A 20,656-nucleotide genomic window follows, 5' to 3' on the forward strand; every position below is an offset into this window, starting at 1 on the left:
AGAGTTAGGGTTATGCAGAGTTAGGGTTATGTAGAGTTAGGGTTATGTAGAGTTAGGGTTATGCAGGGTTGTTGTTATGTAGAGTTAGGGTTATGTAGGGTTGTGTAGGGTTGTTGTTATGTAGAGTTAGGGTTATGTAGGGTTGTTGTTATGTAGAGTTAGGGTTATGTAGAGTTAGGGTTATGTAGGGTTGTTGTTATGTAGAGTTAGGTTTATGTAGAGTTAGGGTTATGTAGAGTTAGGGTTATGTAGAGTTAGGGTTATGTAGAGTTAGGGTTATGTAGAGTTAGGGTTATGTTGGGTTGTTGTTATGTCAAGTTAGGGTTATGTAGGGTTAGGGTTATGTAGAGTTAGGGTTATGTAGAGTTAGGGTTATGTAGGGTTGTTGTTATGTAGAGTTAGGGTTATGTAGAGTTAGGGTTATGTAGAGTTAGGGTTATGTAGGGTTGTTGTTATGTCAAGTTAGGGTTATGTAGGGTTAGGGTTATGTAGGGTTTTTGTTATGTAGAGTTAGGGTTATGCAGGGTTGTTGTTATGTAGAGTTAGGGTTATGTAGGGTTGTTGTTATGTAGAGTTAGGGTTATGTAGGGTTGTTGTTATGTAGAGTTAGGGTTATGTAGGGTTGTTGTTATGTAGAGTTAGGGTTATGCAGAGTTGTTGTTATGTAGAGTTAGGGTTATGTAGGGTTGTTGTTATGTAGAGTTAGGGTTATGTAGAGTTAGGGTTATGTAGAGTTAGGGTTATGTAGGGTTGTTGTTATGTAGAGTTAGGGTTATGTAGAGTTAGGGTTATGTAGAGTTAGGGTTATGTAGAGTTAGGGTTATGCAGGGTTGTTGTTATGTAGAGTTAGGGTTATGCAGGGTTGTTGTTATGTAGAGTTAGGGTTATGTAGGGTTGTTGTTATGTAGAGTTAGGGTTATGTAGAGTTAGGGTTATGTAGAGTTAGGGTTATGTAGGGTTGTTGTTATGTCAAGTTAGGGTTATGTAGAGTTAGGGTTATGTAGAGTTAGGGTTATGTAGGGTTAGGGTTATGTAGGGTTGTTGTTATGTAGGGTTAGGGTTATGTAGAGTTAGGGTTATGTAGAGTTAGGGTTATGTAGAGTTAGGGTTATGTAGAGTTAGGGTTATGTAGAGTTAGGGTTATGTAGAGTTAGGGTTATGTAGAGTTAGGGTTATGTAGAGTTAGGGTTATGTAGGGTTTTTGTTATGTAGAGTTAGGGTTATGTAGAGTTAGGGTTATGTAGAGTTAGGGTTATGTAGAGTTAGGGTTATGTAGAGTTAGGGTTATGTAGAGTTAGGGTTATGTAGAGTTAGGGTTATGTAGAGTTAGGGTTATGCAGAGTTAGGGTTATGCAGAGTTAGGGTTATGCAGAGTTAGGGTTATGTAGAGTTAGGGTTATGTAGAGTTAGGGTTATGCAGGGTTGTTGTTATGTAGAGTTGTTGTTATGTAGGGTTGTTGTTATGTAGAGTTAGGGTCATGTAGGGTTGTTGTTATGTAGAGTTAGGGTTATGTAGGGTTGTTGTTATGTAGAGTTAGGGTTATGTAGAGTTAGGGTTATGTAGAGTTAGGGTTATGTAGGGTTGTTGTTATGTAGAGTTAGGGTTATGTAGAGTTAGGGTTATGTAGAGTTAGGGTTATGTAGAGTTAGGGTTATGTAGAGTTAGGGTTATGTAGAGTTAGGGTTATGTAGGGTTGTTGTTATGTAGAGTTAGGGTTATGTAGAGTTAGGGTTATGTAGAGTTAGGGTTATGTAGTGTTAGGGTTATGTAGTGTTAGGGTTATGTAGAGTTAGGGTCATGTAGGGTTGTTGTTATGTAGAGTTGTTGTTATGTAGAGTTAGGGTCATGTAGGGTTGTTGTTATGTAGAGTTAGGGTCATGTAGGGTTGTTGTTATGTAGAGTTAGGGTCATGTAGGGTTGTTGTTATGTAGAGTTAGGGTTATGCAGAGTTGTTGTTATGTAGAGTTAGGGTTATGCAGGGTTGTTGTTATGTAGAGTTGTTGTTATGTAGAGTTGTTGTTATGTAGAGTTAGGGTTATGTAGGGTTGTTGTAATGTAGAGTTAGGGTTATGTAGAGTTAGGGTTATGTAGAGTTAGGGTTATGTAGAGTTAGGGTTATGTAGAGTTAGGGTTATGCAGAGTTAGGGTTATGCAGAGTTAGGGTTATGTAGAGTTAGGGTTATGCAGGGTTGTTGTTATGTAGAGTTGTTGTTATGTAGGGTTGTTGTTATGTAGAGTTAGGGTTATGTAGAGTTGTTGTTATGTAGAGTTAGGGTCATGTAGGGTTGTTGTTATGTAGAGTTAGGGTCATGTAGGGTTGTTGTTATGTAGAGTTAGGGTCATGTAGGGTTGTTGTTCTGTAGAGTTAGGGTTATGCAGAGTTGTTGTTATGTAGAGTTAGGGTTATGCAGGGTTGTTGTTATGTAGAGTTGTTGTTATGTAGAGTTGTTGTTATGTAGAGTTAAGGTTATGTAGAGTTAGGGTTATGTAGAGTTAGGGTTATGCAGAGTTAGGGTTATGTAGAGTTAGGGTTATGTAGAGTTAGGGTTATGCAGGGTTGTTGTTATGTAGAGTTAGGGTTATGTAGGGTTGTGTAGGGTTGTTGTTATGTAGAGTTAGGGTTATGTAGGGTTGTTGTTATGTAGAGTTAGGGTTATGTAGAGTTAGGGTTATGTAGGGTTGTTGTTATGTAGAGTTAGGTTTATGTAGAGTTAGGGTTATGTAGAGTTAGGGTTATGTAGAGTTAGGGTTATGTAGAGTTAGGGTTATGTAGAGTTAGGGTTATGTAGAGTTAGGGTTATGTTGGGTTGTTGTTATGTCAAGTTAGGGTTATGTAGGGTTAGGGTTATGTAGAGTTAGGGTTATGTAGAGTTAGGGTTATGTAGGGTTGTTGTTATGTAGAGTTAGGGTTATGTAGAGTTAGGGTTATGTAGAGTTAGGGTTATGTAGGGTTGTTGTTATGTCAAGTTAGGGTTATGTAGGGTTAGGGTTATGTAGGGTTTTTGTTATGTAGAGTTAGGGTTATGCAGGGTTGTTGTTATGTAGAGTTAGGGTTATGTAGGGTTGTTGTTATGTAGAGTTAGGGTTATGTAGGGTTGTTGTTATGTAGAGTTAGGGTTATGTAGGGTTGTTGTTATGTAGAGTTAGGGTTATGCAGAGTTGTTGTTATGTAGAGTTAGGGTTATGTAGGGTTGTTGTTATGTAGAGTTAGGGTTATGTAGAGTTAGGGTTATGTAGAGTTAGGGTTATGTAGGGTTGTTGTTATGTAGAGTTAGGGTTATGTAGAGTTAGGGTTATGTAGAGTTAGGGTTATGTAGAGTTAGGGTTATGCAGGGTTGTTGTTATGTAGAGTTAGGGTTATGCAGGGTTGTTGTTATGTAGAGTTAGGGTTATGTAGGGTTGTTGTTATGTAGAGTTAGGGTTATGTAGAGTTAGGGTTATGTAGAGTTAGGGTTATGTAGGGTTGTTGTTATGTCAAGTTAGGGTTATGTAGAGTTAGGGTTATGTAGAGTTAGGGTTATGTAGGGTTAGGGTTATGTAGGGTTGTTGTTATGTAGGGTTAGGGTTATGTAGAGTTAGGGTTATGTAGAGTTAGGGTTATGTAGAGTTAGGGTTATGTAGAGTTAGGGTTATGTAGAGTTAGGGTTATGTAGAGTTAGGGTTATGTAGAGTTAGGGTTATGTAGAGTTAGGGTTATGTAGAGTTAGGGTTATGTAGAGTTAGGGTTATGTAGGGTTGTTGTTATGTAGAGTTAGGGTTATGTAGAGTTAGGGTTATGTAGAGTTAGGGTTATGTAGTGTTAGGGTTATGTAGAGTTAGGGTCATGTAGGGTTAGGGTTATGTAGAGTTAGGGTCATGTAGGGTTGTTGTTATGTAGAGTTAGGGTTATGTAGAGTTAGGGTTATGTAGAGTTAGGGTTATGTAGAGTTAGGGTTATGTAGAGTTAGGGTTATGTAGGGTTGTTGTTATGTAGAGTTAGGGTTATGTAGAGTTAGGGTTATGTAGTGTTAGGGTTATGTAGTGTTAGGGTTATGTAGAGTTAGGGTCATGTAGGGTTGTTGTTATGTAGAGTTGTTGTTATGTAGAGTTAGGGTCATGTAGGGTTGTTGTTATGTAGAGTTAGGGTCATGTAGGGTTGTTGTTATGTAGAGTTAGGGTTATGCAGAGTTGTTGTTATGTAGAGTTAGGGTTATGCAGGGTTGTTGTTATGTAGAGTTGTTGTTATGTAGAGTTGTTGTTATGTAGAGTTAGGGTTATGTAGGGTTGTTGTTATGTAGAGTTAGGGTTATGTAGAGTTAGGGTTATGTAGAGTTAGGGTTATGTAGAGTTAGGGTTATGCAGGGTTGTTGTTATGTAGAGTTGTTGTTATGTAGAGTTAGGGTTATGTAGAGTTCTTGTTATGTAGAGTTAGGGTCATGTAGGGTTGTTGTTATGTAGAGTTAGGGTCATGTAGGGTTGTTGTTATGTAGAGTTAGGGTCATGTAGGGTTGTTGTTATGTAGAGTTAGGGTTATGCAGGGTTGTTGTTATGTAGAGTTGTTGTTATGTAGAGTTAGGGTTATGTAGAGTTGTTGTTATGTAGAGTTGTTGTTATGTAGAGTTGTTGTTATGTAGAGTTAGGGTTATGTAGAGTTAGGGTTATGTAGAGTTAGGGTTATGCAGGGTTGTTGTTATGTAGAGTTGTTGTTATGTAGAGTTGTTGTTATGTAGAGTTAGGGTTATGTAGAGTTAGGGTTATGTAGGGTTTTTGTTATGTAGAGTTAGGGTTATGTAGAGTTAGGGTTATGTAGAGTTAGGGTTATGTAGAGTTAGGGTTATGTAGAGTTAGGGTTATGTAGAGTTAGGGTTATGTAGAGTTAGGGTTATGCAGAGTTAGGGTTATGTAGAGTTAGGGTTATGTAGAGTTAGGGTTATGCAGGGTTGTTGTTATGTAGAGTTGTTGTTATGTAGAGTTGTTGTTATGTAGAGTTAGGGTTATGTAGAGTTAGGGTTATGTAGGGTTTTTGTTATGTAGAGTTAGGGTTATGTAGAGTTAGGGTTATGTAGAGTTAGGGGTATGTAGAGTTAGGGTTATGTAGAGTTAGGGTTATGTAGAGTTAGGGTTATGTAGAGTTAGGGTTATGCAGAGTTAGGGTTATGTAGAGTTAGGGTTATGTAGAGTTAGGGTTATGCAGGGTTGTTGTTATGTAGAGTTGTTGTTATGTAGGGTTGTTGTTATGTAGAGTTAGGGTTATGTAGAGTTGTTGTTATGTAGAGTTAGGGTCATGTAGGGTTGTTGTTATGTAGAGTTGTTGTTATGTAGAGTTGTTGTTATGTAGAGTTGTTGTTATGTAGAGTTGTTGTTATGTAGAGTTAGGGTTATGTAGGGTTGTTGTTATGTAGAGTTAGGGTTATGTAGAGTTAGGGTTATGTAGAGTTAGGGTTATGTAGGGTTGTTGTTATGTAGAGTTAGGGTTATGTAGAGTTAGGGTTATGTAGAGTTAGGGTTATGTAGAGTTAGGGTTATGTAGAGTTAGGGTTATGTAGGGTTGTTGTTATGTAGAGTTAGGGTTATGTAGAGTTAGGGTTATGTAGGGTTGTTGTTATGTAGAGTTAGGGTTATGTAGAGTTAGGGTTATGTAGAGTTAGGGTTATGTAGTGTTAGGGTTATGTAGTGTTAGGGTTATGTAGAGTTAGGGTCATGTAGGGTTGTTGTTATGTAGAGTTGTTGTTATGTAGAGTTAGGGTCATGTAGGGTTGTTGTTATGTAGAGTTAGGGTCATGTAGGGTTGTTGTTATGTAGAGTTAGGGTCATGTAGGGTTGTTGTTATGTAGAGTTAGGGTTATGCAGAGTTGTTGTTATGTAGAGTTAGGGTTATGCAGGGTTGTTGTTATGTAGAGTTAGGGTTATGTAGGGTTGTTGTTATGTAGAGTTAGGGTTATGTAGAGTTAGGGTTATGTAGAGTTAGGGTTATGTAGAGTTAGGGTTATGTAGAGTTAGGGTTATGTAGAGTTAGGGTTATGTAGAGTTAGGGTTATGTAGAGTTAGGGTTATGCAGAGTTAGGGTTATGTAGAGTTAGGGTTATGTAGAGTTAGGGTTATGCAGGGTTGTTGTTATGTAGAGTTGTTGTTATGTAGGGTTGTTGTTATGTAGAGTTAGGGTTATGTAGAGTTGTTGTTATGTAGAGTTAGGGTCATGTAGGGTTGTTGTTATGTAGAGTTAGGGTCATGTAGGGTTGTTGTTATGTAGAGTTAGGGTCATGTAGGGTTGTTGTTCTGTAGAGTTAGGGTTATGCAGAGTTGTTGTTATGTAGAGTTAGGGTTATGCAGGGTTGTTGTTATGTAGAGTTGTTGTTATGTAGAGTTGTTGTTATGTAGAGTTAAGGTTATGTAGAGTTAGGGTTATGTAGAGTTAGGGTTATGTAGAGTTAGGGTTATGTAGAGTTAGGGTTATGTAGAGTTAGGGTTATGTAGAGTTAGGGTTATGTAGAGTTAGGGTTATGTAGAGTTAGGGTTATGCAGAGTTAGGGTTATGCAGAGTTAGGGTTATGCAGGGTTGTTGTTATGTAGAGTTAGGGTTATGTAGGGTTGTTGTTATGTAGAGTTAGGGTTATGTAGGGTTGTTGTTATGTAGAGTTAGGGTTATGTAGAGTTAGGGTTATGTAGGGTTGTTGTTATGTAGAGTTAGGGTTATGTAGAGTTAGGGTTATGTAGAGTTAGGGTTATGTAGAGTTAGGGTTATGTAGAGTTAGGGTTATGTAGAGTTAGGGTTATGTAGAGTTAGGGTTATGTAGAGTTAGGGTTATGTAGAGTTAGGGTTATGTAGAGTTAGGGTTATGTAGAGTTAGGGTTATGCAGAGTTAGGGTTATGTAGAGTTAGGGTTATGTAGAGTTAGGGTTATGCAGGGTTGTTGTTATGTAGAGTTAGGGTTATGTAGGGTTGTGTAGGGTTGTTGTTATGTAGAGTTAGGGTTATGTAGGGTTGTTGTTATGTAGAGTTAGGGTTATGTAGAGTTAGGGTTATGTAGGGTTGTTGTTATGTAGAGTTAGGGTTATGTTGGGTTGTTGTTATGTCAAGTTAGGGTTATGTAGGGTTAGGGTTATGTAGAGTTAGGGTTATGTAGAGTTAGGGTTATGTAGGGTTGTTGTTATGTAGAGTTAGGGTTATGTAGAGTTAGGGTTATGTAGAGTTAGGGTTATGTAGGGTTGTTGTTATGTCAAGTTAGGGTTATGTAGGGTTAGGGTTATGTAGGGTTTTTGTTATGTAGAGTTAGGGTTATGCAGGGTTGTTGTTATGTAGAGTTAGGGTTATGTAGGGTTGTTGTTATGTAGAGTTAGGGTTATGTAGGGTTGTTGTTATGTAGAGTTAGGGTTATGTAGGGTTGTTGTTATGTAGAGTTAGGGTTATGCAGAGTTGTTGTTATGTAGAGTTAGGGTTATGTAGGGTTGTTGTTATGTAGAGTTAGGGTTATGTAGAGTTAGGGTTATGTAGAGTTAGGGTTATGTAGGGTTGTTGTTATGTAGAGTTAGGGTTATGTAGGGTTGTTGTTATGTAGAGTTAGGGTTATGTAGGGTTGTTGTTATGTAGAGTTAGGGTTATGCAGAGTTGTTGTTATGTAGAGTTAGGGTTATGTAGGGTTGTTGTTATGTAGAGTTAGGGTTATGTAGAGTTAGGGTTATGCAGGGTTGTTGTTATGTAGAGTTAGGGTTATGCAGGGTTGTTGTTATGTAGAGTTAGGGTTATGTAGGGTTGTTGTTATGTAGAGTTAGGGTTATGTAGAGTTAGGGTTATGTAGAGTTAGGGTTATGTAGGGTTGTTGTTATGTCAAGTTAGGGTTATGTAGAGTTAGGGTTATGTAGAGTTAGGGTTATGTAGGGTTAGGGTTATGTAGGGTTGTTGTTATGTAGGGTTAGGGTTATGTAGAGTTAGGGTTATGTAGAGTTAGGGTTATGTAGAGTTAGGGTTATGTAGAGTTAGGGTTATGTAGAGTTAGGGTTATGGAGAGTTAGGGTTATGAAGAGTTAGGGTTATGTAGAGTTAGGGTTATGTAGAGTTAGGGTTATGTAGGGTTTTTGTTATGTAGAGTTAGGGTTATGTAGAGTTAGGGTTATGTAGAGTTAGGGTTATGTAGAGTTAGGGTTATGTAGAGTTAGGGTTATGCAGAGTTAGGGTTATGCAGAGTTAGGGTTATGCAGAGTTAGGGTTATGCAGAGTTAGGGTTATGTAGAGTTAGGGTTATGTAGAGTTAGGGTTATGCAGGGTTGTTGTTATGTAGAGTTGTTGTTATGTAGGGTTGTTGTTATGTAGAGTTAGGGTCATGTAGGGTTGTTGTTATGTAGAGTTAGGGTTATGTATGGTTGTTGTTATGTAGAGTTAGGGTTATGTAGAGTTAGGGTTATGTAGAGTTAGGGTTATGTAGGGTTGTTGTTATGTAGAGTTAGGGTTATGTAGAGTTAGGGTTATGTAGAGTTAGGGTTATGTAGAGTTAGGGTTATGTAGAGTTAGGGTTATGTAGAGTTAGGGTTATGTAGGGTTGTTGTTATGTAGAGTTAGGGTTATGTAGAGTTAGGGTTATGTAGAGTTAGGGTTATGTAGTGTTAGGGTTATGTAGTGTTAGGGTTATGTAGAGTTAGGGTCATGTAGGGTTGTTGTTATGTAGAGTTGTTGTTATGTAGAGTTGTTGTTATGTAGAGTTAGGGTCATGTAGGGTTGTTGTTATGTAGAGTTAGGGTCATGTAGGGTTGTTGTTATGTAGAGTTAGGGTTATGCAGAGTTGTTGTTATGTAGAGTTAGGGTTATGCAGGGTTGTTGTTATGTAGAGTTGTTGTTATGTAGAGTTGTTGTTATGTAGAGTTAGGGTTATGTAGGGTTGTTGTAATGTAGAGTTAGGGTTATGTAGAGTTAGGGTTATGTAGAGTTAGGGTTATGTAGAGTTAGGGTTATGTAGAGTTAGGGTTATGCAGAGTTAGGGTTATGCAGAGTTAGGGTTATGTAGAGTTAGGGTTATGCAGGGTTGTTGTTATGTAGAGTTGTTGTTATGTAGGGTTGTTGTTATGTAGAGTTAGGGTTATGTAGAGTTGTTGTTATGTAGAGTTAGGGTCATGTAGGGTTGTTGTTATGTAGAGTTAGGGTCATGTAGGGTTGTTGTTATGTAGAGTTAGGGTCATGTAGGGTTGTTGTTCTGTAGAGTTAGGGTTATGCAGAGTTGTTGTTATGTAGAGTTAGGGTTATGCAGGGTTGTTGTTATGTAGAGTTGTTGTTATGTAGAGTTGTTGTTATGTAGAGTTAAGGTTATGTAGAGTTAGGGTTATGTAGAGTTAGGGTTATGCAGAGTTAGGGTTATGTAGAGTTAGGGTTATGTAGAGTTAGGGTTATGCAGGGTTGTTGTTATGTAGAGTTAGGGTTATGTAGGGTTGTGTAGGGTTGTTGTTATGTAGAGTTAGGGTTATGTAGGGTTGTTGTTATGTAGAGTTAGGGTTATGTAGAGTTAGGGTTATGTAGGGTTGTTGTTATGTAGAGTTAGGTTTATGTAGAGTTAGGGTTATGTAGAGTTAGGGTTATGTAGAGTTAGGGTTATGTAGAGTTAGGGTTATGTAGAGTTAGGGTTATGTAGAGTTAGGGTTATGTTGGGTTGTTGTTATGTCAAGTTAGGGTTATGTAGGGTTAGGGTTATGTAGAGTTAGGGTTATGTAGAGTTAGGGTTATGTAGGGTTGTTGTTATGTAGAGTTAGGGTTATGTAGAGTTAGGGTTATGTAGAGTTAGGGTTATGTAGGGTTGTTGTTATGTCAAGTTAGGGTTATGTAGGGTTAGGGTTATGTAGGGTTTTTGTTATGTAGAGTTAGGGTTATGCAGGGTTGTTGTTATGTAGAGTTAGGGTTATGTAGGGTTGTTGTTATGTAGAGTTAGGGTTATGTAGGGTTGTTGTTATGTAGAGTTAGGGTTATGTAGGGTTGTTGTTATGTAGAGTTAGGGTTATGCAGAGTTGTTGTTATGTAGAGTTAGGGTTATGTAGGGTTGTTGTTATGTAGAGTTAGGGTTATGTAGAGTTAGGGTTATGTAGAGTTAGGGTTATGTAGGGTTGTTGTTATGTAGAGTTAGGGTTATGTAGAGTTAGGGTTATGTAGAGTTAGGGTTATGTAGAGTTAGGGTTATGCAGGGTTGTTGTTATGTAGAGTTAGGGTTATGCAGGGTTGTTGTTATGTAGAGTTAGGGTTATGTAGGGTTGTTGTTATGTAGAGTTAGGGTTATGTAGAGTTAGGGTTATGTAGAGTTAGGGTTATGTAGGGTTGTTGTTATGTCAAGTTAGGGTTATGTAGAGTTAGGGTTATGTAGAGTTAGGGTTATGTAGGGTTAGGGTTATGTAGGGTTGTTGTTATGTAGGGTTAGGGTTATGTAGAGTTAGGGTTATGTAGAGTTAGGGTTATGTAGAGTTAGGGTTATGTAGAGTTAGGGTTATGTAGAGTTAGGGTTATGTAGAGTTAGGGTTATGTAGAGTTAGGGTTATGTAGAGTTAGGGTTATGTAGAGTTAGGGTTATGTAGGGTTGTTGTTATGTAGAGTTAGGGTTATGTAGAGTTAGGGTTATGTAGAGTTAGGGTTATGTAGTGTTAGGGTTATGTAGAGTTAGGGTCATGTAGGGTTAGGGTTATGTAGAGTTAGGGTCATGTAGGGTTGTTGTTATGTAGAGTTAGGGTTATGTAGAGTTAGGGTTATGTAGAGTTAGGGTTATGTAGAGTTAGGGTTATGTAGAGTTAGGGTTATGTAGGGTTGTTGTTATGTAGAGTTAGGGTTATGTAGAGTTAGGGTTATGTAGTGTTAGGGTTATGTAGTGTTAGGGTTATGTAGAGTTAGGGTCATGTAGGGTTGTTGTTATGTAGAGTTGTTGTTATGTAGAGTTAGGGTCATGTAGGGTTGTTGTTATGTAGAGTTAGGGTCATGTAGGGTTGTTGTTATGTAGAGTTAGGGTTATGCAGAGTTGTTGTTATGTAGAGTTAGGGTTATGCAGGGTTGTTGTTATGTAGAGTTGTTGTTATGTAGAGTTGTTGTTATGTAGAGTTAGGGTTATGTAGGGTTGTTGTTATGTAGAGTTAGGGTTATGTAGAGTTAGGGTTATGTAGAGTTAGGGTTATGTAGAGTTAGGGTTATGCAGGGTTGTTGTTATGTAGAGTTGTTGTTATGTAGAGTTAGGGTTATGTAGAGTTCTTGTTATGTAGAGTTAGGGTCATGTAGGGTTGTTGTTATGTAGAGTTAGGGTCATGTAGGGTTGTTGTTATGTAGAGTTAGGGTCATGTAGGGTTGTTGTTATGTAGAGTTAGGGTTATGCAGGGTTGTTGTTATGTAGAGTTGTTGTTATGTAGAGTTAGGGTTATGTAGAGTTGTTGTTATGTAGAGTTGTTGTTATGTAGAGTTGTTGTTATGTAGAGTTAGGGTTATGTAGAGTTAGGGTTATGTAGAGTTAGGGTTATGCAGGGTTGTTGTTATGTAGAGTTGTTGTTATGTAGAGTTGTTGTTATGTAGAGTTAGGGTTATGTAGAGTTAGGGTTATGTAGGGTTTTTGTTATGTAGAGTTAGGGTTATGTAGAGTTAGGGTTATGTAGAGTTAGGGTTATGTAGAGTTAGGGTTATGTAGAGTTAGGGTTATGTAGAGTTAGGGTTATGTAGAGTTAGGGTTATGCAGAGTTAGGGTTATGTAGAGTTAGGGTTATGTAGAGTTAGGGTTATGCAGGGTTGTTGTTATGTAGAGTTGTTGTTATGTAGAGTTGTTGTTATGTAGAGTTAGGGTTATGTAGAGTTAGGGTTATGTAGGGTTTTTGTTATGTAGAGTTAGGGTTATGTAGAGTTAGGGTTATGTAGAGTTAGGGGTATGTAGAGTTAGGGTTATGTAGAGTTAGGGTTATGTAGAGTTAGGGTTATGTAGAGTTAGGGTTATGCAGAGTTAGGGTTATGTAGAGTTAGGGTTATGTAGAGTTAGGGTTATGCAGGGTTGTTGTTATGTAGAGTTGTTGTTATGTAGGGTTGTTGTTATGTAGAGTTAGGGTTATGTAGAGTTGTTGTTATGTAGAGTTAGGGTCATGTAGGGTTGTTGTTATGTAGAGTTGTTGTTATGTAGAGTTGTTGTTATGTAGAGTTGTTGTTATGTAGAGTTGTTGTTATGTAGAGTTAGGGTTATGTAGGGTTGTTGTTATGTAGAGTTAGGGTTATGTAGAGTTAGGGTTATGTAGAGTTAGGGTTATGTAGGGTTGTTGTTATGTAGAGTTAGGGTTATGTAGAGTTAGGGTTATGTAGAGTTAGGGTTATGTAGAGTTAGGGTTATGTAGAGTTAGGGTTATGTAGGGTTGTTGTTATGTAGAGTTAGGGTTATGTAGAGTTAGGGTTATGTAGGGTTGTTGTTATGTAGAGTTAGGGTTATGTAGAGTTAGGGTTATGTAGAGTTAGGGTTATGTAGTGTTAGGGTTATGTAGTGTTAGGGTTATGTAGAGTTAGGGTCATGTAGGGTTGTTGTTATGTAGAGTTGTTGTTATGTAGAGTTAGGGTCATGTAGGGTTGTTGTTATGTAGAGTTAGGGTCATGTAGGGTTGTTGTTATGTAGAGTTAGGGTCATGTAGGGTTGTTGTTATGTAGAGTTAGGGTTATGCAGAGTTGTTGTTATGTAGAGTTAGGGTTATGCAGGGTTGTTGTTATGTAGAGTTAGGGTTATGTAGGGTTGTTGTTATGTAGAGTTAGGGTTATGTAGAGTTAGGGTTATGTAGAGTTAGGGTTATGTAGAGTTAGGGTTATGTAGAGTTAGGGTTATGTAGAGTTAGGGTTATGTAGAGTTAGGGTTATGTAGAGTTAGGGTTATGCAGAGTTAGGGTTATGTAGAGTTAGGGTTATGTAGAGTTAGGGTTATGCAGGGTTGTTGTTATGTAGAGTTGTTGTTATGTAGGGTTGTTGTTATGTAGAGTTAGGGTTATGTAGAGTTGTTGTTATGTAGAGTTAGGGTCATGTAGGGTTGTTGTTATGTAGAGTTAGGGTCATGTAGGGTTGTTGTTATGTAGAGTTAGGGTCATGTAGGGTTGTTGTTCTGTAGAGTTAGGGTTATGCAGAGTTGTTGTTATGTAGAGTTAGGGTTATGCAGGGTTGTTGTTATGTAGAGTTGTTGTTATGTAGAGTTGTTGTTATGTAGAGTTAAGGTTATGTAGAGTTAGGGTTATGTAGAGTTAGGGTTATGTAGAGTTAGGGTTATGTAGAGTTAGGGTTATGTAGAGTTAGGGTTATGTAGAGTTAGGGTTATGTAGAGTTAGGGTTATGTAGAGTTAGGGTTATGCAGAGTTAGGGTTATGCAGAGTTAGGGTTATGCAGGGTTGTTGTTATGTAGAGTTAGGGTTATGTAGGGTTGTTGTTATGTAGAGTTAGGGTTATGTAGGGTTGTTGTTATGTAGAGTTAGGGTTATGTAGAGTTAGGGTTATGTAGGGTTGTTGTTATGTAGAGTTAGGGTTATGTAGAGTTAGGGTTATGTAGAGTTAGGGTTATGTAGAGTTAGGGTTATGTAGAGTTAGGGTTATGTAGAGTTAGGGTTATGTAGAGTTAGGGTTATGTAGAGTTAGGGTTATGTAGGGTTAGGGTTATGTAGGGTTGTTGTTATGTAGAGTTGTTGTTATGTAGAGTTAGGGTTATGTAGGGTTGTTGTTATGTAGAGTCTTACCCAGGCAGGTACCACTACTCAGCCAGAAGGGGACTCGGAGCTCAGTGAGGATCCTGGCAGCTAGGTGGAGCAGAGCCTTAGCCTTCATCCTGAAGTTCATTGCCTCAGGAGACGTGTCATCAGGGTACAGCTGATCCAACAGGGAACAACACTGGTTAGATGTTGTGGACTAAACCAAAGGCTGGAATCTTAATGTCAAACTTGAGATACAGCTGATTCAACGGCAGGGAACAACACTCAGCTAGTGGACTAAACCAAAGTCCAAAGTCCCTATGACTCCTATGGGCCCTATGACTCCTACGGGTCCTATGGGTCCTGCCTTCAGAAAGTATTCAGACCCCTTGACTTTCTCCACATTTTATTACGTTACAGCCTTATTCCAAAATGGAATCAATATTATTACACACACACACACACACACACAATACCCCATAATGATAAAGCAAAAACAGGTTTTTAGAAATGTTTGCTAATGTATTAAAAGTTAAAAACAGAAATGACGTATTTACATAACTACCCTTTGCTATGAGACTCTAAATTGAGCTCAGGTGCATCCTGTTTCCATTGATCATCCTTGAGATGTTTCTACAACTTGATTGGTGTGCACCTGTGGTAAATTAAATTGATTGGACATGATTTGGAAAGGCACACGCCTGTCTATATAAGGTCCCACAGTTGACAGTGCATGTCAGAGCAAAAACCAAGCCATGAGGTCAAAGGAATTGTCTGTAGAGCTCCGAGACAGGATTGAGTCGAGGTACAGATCTTGGGAAGGGTACTAAAACATTTCTGCAGCATTGAAGGTTCCCAATAACTGAAGTTGGTAACCACCAAGACTCTTCCTAGAGCTGTCCGTCCGGCCAAACTGAGCCATCGGGGGAGAAGGGCCTTGGTCAGGGAGGTGACCAGGAACCCAATGGTCACTCTGACAGAGCTCCAGAGTTCCTCTGTGGAGATGGGAGAACCTTCCAGAAGGACAACCATCTCTGCAGCACTCCACTAATCAGGCCTTAACGGTAGAGTGGCCAGACGGAAGCCACTCCTCAGTAAAAGGCACATGACAGCCTGCTTGGATTTTGCCGAAAGCCACCTAAAGACTCTCAGACCATGAGAAACAAGATTCATATCGATTGCGCAACCAGGGGTGGAAAGACCTTGGATCATTGTTACTCTAACTTCCGCGACGCATATAAGGTCCTGCCCCGCCCCCCTTTCGGAAAAGCTGACCACGACTCCATTTTGTTGATCCCTGCCTACAGACAGAAACTAAAACAAGAGGCTCCCACGCTGAGGTCTGTCCAACGCTGGTCCGACCAAGCTGACTCCACACTCCAAGACTGCTTCCATCACGTGGACTGGGAGATGTTTCGTATTGCGTCAGATAACAACATTGACGAATACGCTGATTCGGTGTGCGAGTTCATTAGAACGTGCGTTGAAGATGTCGTTCCCATAGCAACGATTAAAACATTCCCTAACCAGAAACCGTGGATTGATGACAGCATTCGTGTGAAACTGAAAGCGCGAACCACTGCTTTTAATCAGGGCAAGGTGTCTGGTAACATGACCGAATACAAACAGTGCAGCTATTCCCTCCGCAAGGCTATCAAACAAGCTTAGAGCCAGTACAGAGACAAAGTAGAATCTCAATTCAACGGCTCAGACACAAGAGCCATGTGGCAGGGTCTACAGTCAATCACAGACTACAGGAAGAAATCCAGCCCAGTCACGGACCAGGATGTCTTGCTCCCAGGCAGACTAAATAACTTTTTTGCCCGCTTTGAGGACAATACAGTGCCACTGACACGGCCTGCAACGAAAACATGCGGTCTCTCCTTCACTGCAGCCGAGGTGAGTAAGACATTTAAACGTGTTAACCCTCGCAAGGCTGCAGGCCCAGACGGCATCCCCAGCCGCGCCCTCAGAGCATGCGCAGACCAGCTGGCCGGTGTGTTTACGGACATATTCAATCAATCCCTATACCAGTCTGCTGTTCCCACATGCTTCAAGAGGGCCACCATTGTTCCTGTTCCCAAGAAAGCTAAGGTAACTGAGCTAAACGACTACCGCCCCGTAGCACTCACTTCCGTCATCATGAAGTGCTTTGAGAGACTAGTCAAGGACCATATCACCTCCACCCTACCCGACACCCTAGACCCACTCCAATTTGCTTACCGCCCAAATAGGTCCACAGACGATGCAATCTCAACCACACTGCACACTGCCCTAACCCATCTGGACAAGAGGAATACCTATGTGAGAATGCTGTTCATCGACTACAGCTCGGCATTCAACACCATAGTACCCCCCAAGCTCGTCATCAAGCTCGAGACCCTGGGTCTCGACCCCGCCCTGTGCAACTGGGTACTGGACTTCCTGACGGGCCGCCCCCAGGTGGTGAGGGTAGGCAACAACATCTCCTCCCCGCTGATCCTCAACACTGGGGCCCCACAAGGGTGCGTTCTGAGCCCTCTCCTGTACTCCCTGTTCACCCACGACTGCGTGGCCACGCACGCCTCCAACTCAATCATCAAGTTTGCGGACGACACAACAGTGGTAGGCTTGATTACCAACAACGACGAGACGGCCTACAGGGAGGAGGTGAGGGCCCTCGGAGTGTGGTGTCAGGAAAATAACCTCACACTCAACGTCAACAAAACTAAGGAGATGATTGTGGACTTCAGGAAACAGCAGAGGGAACACCCTCCTATCCACATCGATGGAACAGTAGTGGAGAGGGTAGCAAGTTTTAAGTTCCTCGGCATACACATCACAGACAAACTGAATTGGTCCACTCACACAGCCACATCGTGAAGAAGGCGCAGCAGCGCCTCTTCAACCTCAGGAGGCTGAAGAAATTTGGCTTGTCACCAAAAGCACTCACAAACTTCTACAGATGCACAATCGAGAGCATCCTGGCGGGCTGTATCACCGCCTGGTATGGCAACTGCACCGCCCTCAACCGTAAGGCTCTCCAGAGGGTAGTGAGGTCTGCACAACGCATCACCGGGGGCAAACTACCTGCCCTCCAGGACACCTACACCACCTGATGTCACAGGAAGGCCATAAAGATCATCAAGGACATCAACCACCCGAGCCACTGCCTGTTCACCCCGCTATCATCCAGAAGGCGAGGTCAGTACAGGTGCATCGAAGCTGGGACCGAGAGACTGAAAAACAGCTTCTATCTCAAGGCCATCAGACTGTTAAACAGCCACCACTAACACTGAGTGGCTGCTGCCAACACACTGACACTGACTCAACTCCAGCCACTTTAATAATGGGAATTGATGGGAAATGATGTAAATATATCACTAGCCACTTTAAACAATGCTACCTTATATAATGTTACTTACCCTACATTATTCATCTCATATGCATACGTATATACTGTACTCTATATCATCGACTGTATCCTTATGTAATACATGTATCACTAGCCACTTTAAACTATGCCACTTTGTTTACATACTCATCTCATTTGTACATACTGTACTCGATACCATCTACTGTATCTTGCCTATGCTGCTCTGTACCATCACTCATTCATATATCCTTATGTACATATTCTTTATCCCCTTACACTGTGTACAAGACAGTAGTTTTGGAATTGTTAGTTAGATTACTTGTTATTACTGCATTGTCGGAACTAGAAGCACAAGCATTTCGCTACACTCGCATTAACATCTGCTAACCATGTGTATGTGACAAATAAAATTTGATTTGATTTGATTTTGATTTGAAGATTCTCTGGTCTGATGAAACCAAGATTGAACTCTTTGGCCTGAATGCCAAGTGTCACGTCTGGAGGAAACCTGGCACCATCCCTACGGTGAAGAATGGTGGTGGCAGCATCATGTTGTGGGGATGTTTTTCAGCAGCAGGGACTGGGAGACAAGTCAGGATCGAGGCAAAGATGAACGGAGCAAAGTACAGAGAGATCCTTGATGAAAACCTGCTCCAGAGCGCTCAGGACCTCAGACTGGGGGCGAAGGTTGACCTTCGAACAGGACAACGACTCTAAGCACACAGCCAAGACAATGCTGGAGTGGCTTTGGAACAAGTCTCAGAATGTCCTTGAGTGGCCCAGCCAGAGCCCGGACTTAAATCCGATTGAACATCTCTGAAGAGACCTGAAGATATCTGTGCAGCGATGCTCCCCATCCAACCGAACAGAGCTTGAGAGGATCTTCAGAGAAGAATGGGAGAAACTCCCCAAATATAGGTGTGCCAAGCTTGTAGCATCATACCCAAGAAGACTCAAGGCTGTAATCGCTGCCAAAGGTGCTTCAACAAAGTACTGAGTAAAGGGTCTGAATAGTTATGTAAATGTGATAGAAATTAGCACACATAAAAAAAAAAAAAAAACGTTTTGCTTTGTCATTTGTCATTATCGTGATGTCATTATGGGGTATCGTCATGATGGGGTATTGTGATGTCATGATGGGGTATTGTGATGTCATGATGGGGTATTGTGATGTCATGATGGGGTATTGTGATGTCATGATGGGGTATTGTGATGTCATGATGGGGTATTGTGTATAGATTGATGAGGGGGGGAAAAAACAATTTAATCAATTTTATAATAAGGCTGTAACGTGACAACATTTTGTAAAACAGTGAGGCACGCTACGAAAGTGAGACATGAAACCACAGACCTGGAAGAAGGAGCGTGCATCCCTGTATCTACACTCCAGAAAACGAGCCTGGGAATATTCAGTCAGGAATCCAGAGATGTTCCTGGGGATCCGGACATCCAGCCCGTCCAACGTGGTCAGTACCAGCTCTGGCCTGACGGGAGAGAAACAACCAAGCTAAGTTTTCTTGCAATCTCCAGCCTCCTGTGGTTACTGACAAATACTCAGCGTCTGCATGTAGAACGCAGTCTGATGCAGTTATAATGTACTGTACGACTTGTCAAGAGCACGTTTGACCGTTTCCGATGTGGTTTCTGGACTATTCTAAGGAGGTTTTACAGAAGAAGCAGGTACAGCGGAAAGAAGGGCTGGGATGTATTCACTAGAAACCAAACGGGACGGGACTAACTTTTACTTATCCAATAAGATACTATTGTTTCCGTTGCAAAAAGTACTGTTTCAAAAGGTTTTACTACGGTGTGCTACTATGTGAATACAAAACTAATGAATACACACTCCTGGTGTCTACCTACCTGTCATAGGCGCCAGCGTTGCGGCCATAGTCCAGCCTTCTGAAGGGGGCGAACTTCCTGTCCATGTTTGGTTTGAGTCGCAGGACGCCATGCCACAGGTAGTTCCCGCTGCGCTCGTACAGGACCACCACATGGACCACGTAACCTTGGAGACGGAACAGGAAGTGGAGGGGGATCTCGTTTCCTGATAGGTCGTCCATGCTGACCAATCGAGGGTCTTTCCCTCGCACCTCCAACAGTTCAAAGCCCTTCTCTTCAGCTGCCGTCACCAAACCAGCCTGATCACAACAGATACCAGAGTCGTGTTCATTTGGCACCAAATGGAAGAAAAAGGACAGAAACGTGTCCCAATAGTTCATTTTCCGTTGAAAAACATCTAGGCTACGGTGTGTACTAATGAATACAACCCAGGCTTCTGCTCAAATAACCAGTGGACAAGTCAGAGGAGTCAAACACATCACTACAATGACGTTATCAACTATAATGAAAACAAAGCTCTGCTTAGAATCAAATGAGCACGTTATTAGACAAACAGTTCTATATCTAGCTCTTATATCTCTACATCTAGCTCTACGGCTCTTTATATCTATATCTAGCTCTACATCTCACTCTATATATCTACATCTCACTCTATATCTAGCTCTACAGCTCACTCTATATATCTACATCTCACTCTATATCTAGCTCTACATCTCACTCTATATATCTACATCTCACTCTATATCTAGCTCTACATCTCACTCTATATATCTACATCTCACTCTATATCTAGCTCTACATCTCACTCTATATATCTACATCTCACTCTATATCTAGCTCTACAGCTCACTCTATATATCTACATCTCACTCTATATCTAGCTCTACATCTCACTCTATATATCTACATCTCACTCTATATCTAGCTCTACAGCTCACTCTATATATCTACATCTCACTCTATATCTAGCTCTACAGCTCACTCTATATATCTACATCTCACTCTATATCTAGCTCTACAGCTCTACATCTAGCTCTACAGCTCTATATCTAGCTATACAGCTCTATATCTAGCTCTATATCTAGCTCTACAGCTCACTCTATATATCTACATCTCACTCTATATCTAGCTCTACATCTCACTCTATATATCTACATCTCACTCTATATCTAGCTCTACAGCTCTACATCTAGCTCTACAGCTCTATATCTAGCTCTATATCTAGCTCTACAGCTCTATATCTAGCTCTACAGCTCTATATCTAGCTCTACAGCTCTATATATAGCTCTACAGCTCTACATCTAGCTCTTGTTATCTATAGCCGAGTGTCACTTAATTCCTTACGTCGTATTTCCAAAGGTTGTTGAGCAGAGCGAAGGTGAGGACGTCTCTGTTAGTGCAGAGGAAAGTACAGTGGGGTTCTTTAACCAGGCTGTCTCTCAGCAGCATAGAGTCCTGAGACAGGAGGCCTAGGGAGGCTGTGTCCACCAGGAACACTGGCATGTTGTACTTATGGACCAGACCCATGAACTTCTTCACCACCTGCTGTATTAGTCGACAGGGTTCCGATTCAACAACAACATCAACAACAACAACATACCCATTTTAACATATGGCTCAGAGGACTGGAAATTAACAGGTTACTCAAATAGACTATTCATCATTTTAACCCAACATAAATTATATTCAAAGATTGGCAGAAAGTCATTCTGTATAAAAGCATTTCGCTACACGCTACACTCACAATAACATCTGCTAACCCTTTGTACGAGACCAATACGATTTGATAATACAGTTGAAGTGGGACGTTTACATACACTTAGGTTGGTGTCATTAAAACT

At 40.6% G+C, this 20,656-nt stretch overlaps 1 protein-coding gene across 1 annotated transcript in view; it reads right to left on the reverse strand.

Moving 5' to 3' along the window:
* Positions 1-20,656, reverse strand: part of LOC139408258 (ribitol-5-phosphate transferase FKTN-like) — a 45,418-nt gene that overhangs the window by 19,224 nt on the left and 5,538 nt on the right. Inside the window, exons 4-7 of the mRNA XM_071151940.1 lie at positions 20,160-20,360; positions 18,837-19,114; positions 18,325-18,457; positions 13,667-13,796 (exon numbers count right to left, since the gene is read on the reverse strand). Of these exons, the coding sequence (XP_071008041.1) occupies positions 13,667-13,796; positions 18,325-18,457; positions 18,837-19,114; positions 20,160-20,360 (742 nt within the window). The remainder of the gene's footprint in view (positions 1-13,666; positions 13,797-18,324; positions 18,458-18,836; positions 19,115-20,159; positions 20,361-20,656) is intronic.

This window comes from Oncorhynchus clarkii, chromosome 5 (assembly GCF_045791955.1).
Source record: "Oncorhynchus clarkii lewisi isolate Uvic-CL-2024 chromosome 5, UVic_Ocla_1.0, whole genome shotgun sequence".
In the NCBI taxonomy this organism is placed as follows: domain Eukaryota; kingdom Metazoa; phylum Chordata; class Actinopteri; order Salmoniformes; family Salmonidae; genus Oncorhynchus; species Oncorhynchus clarkii.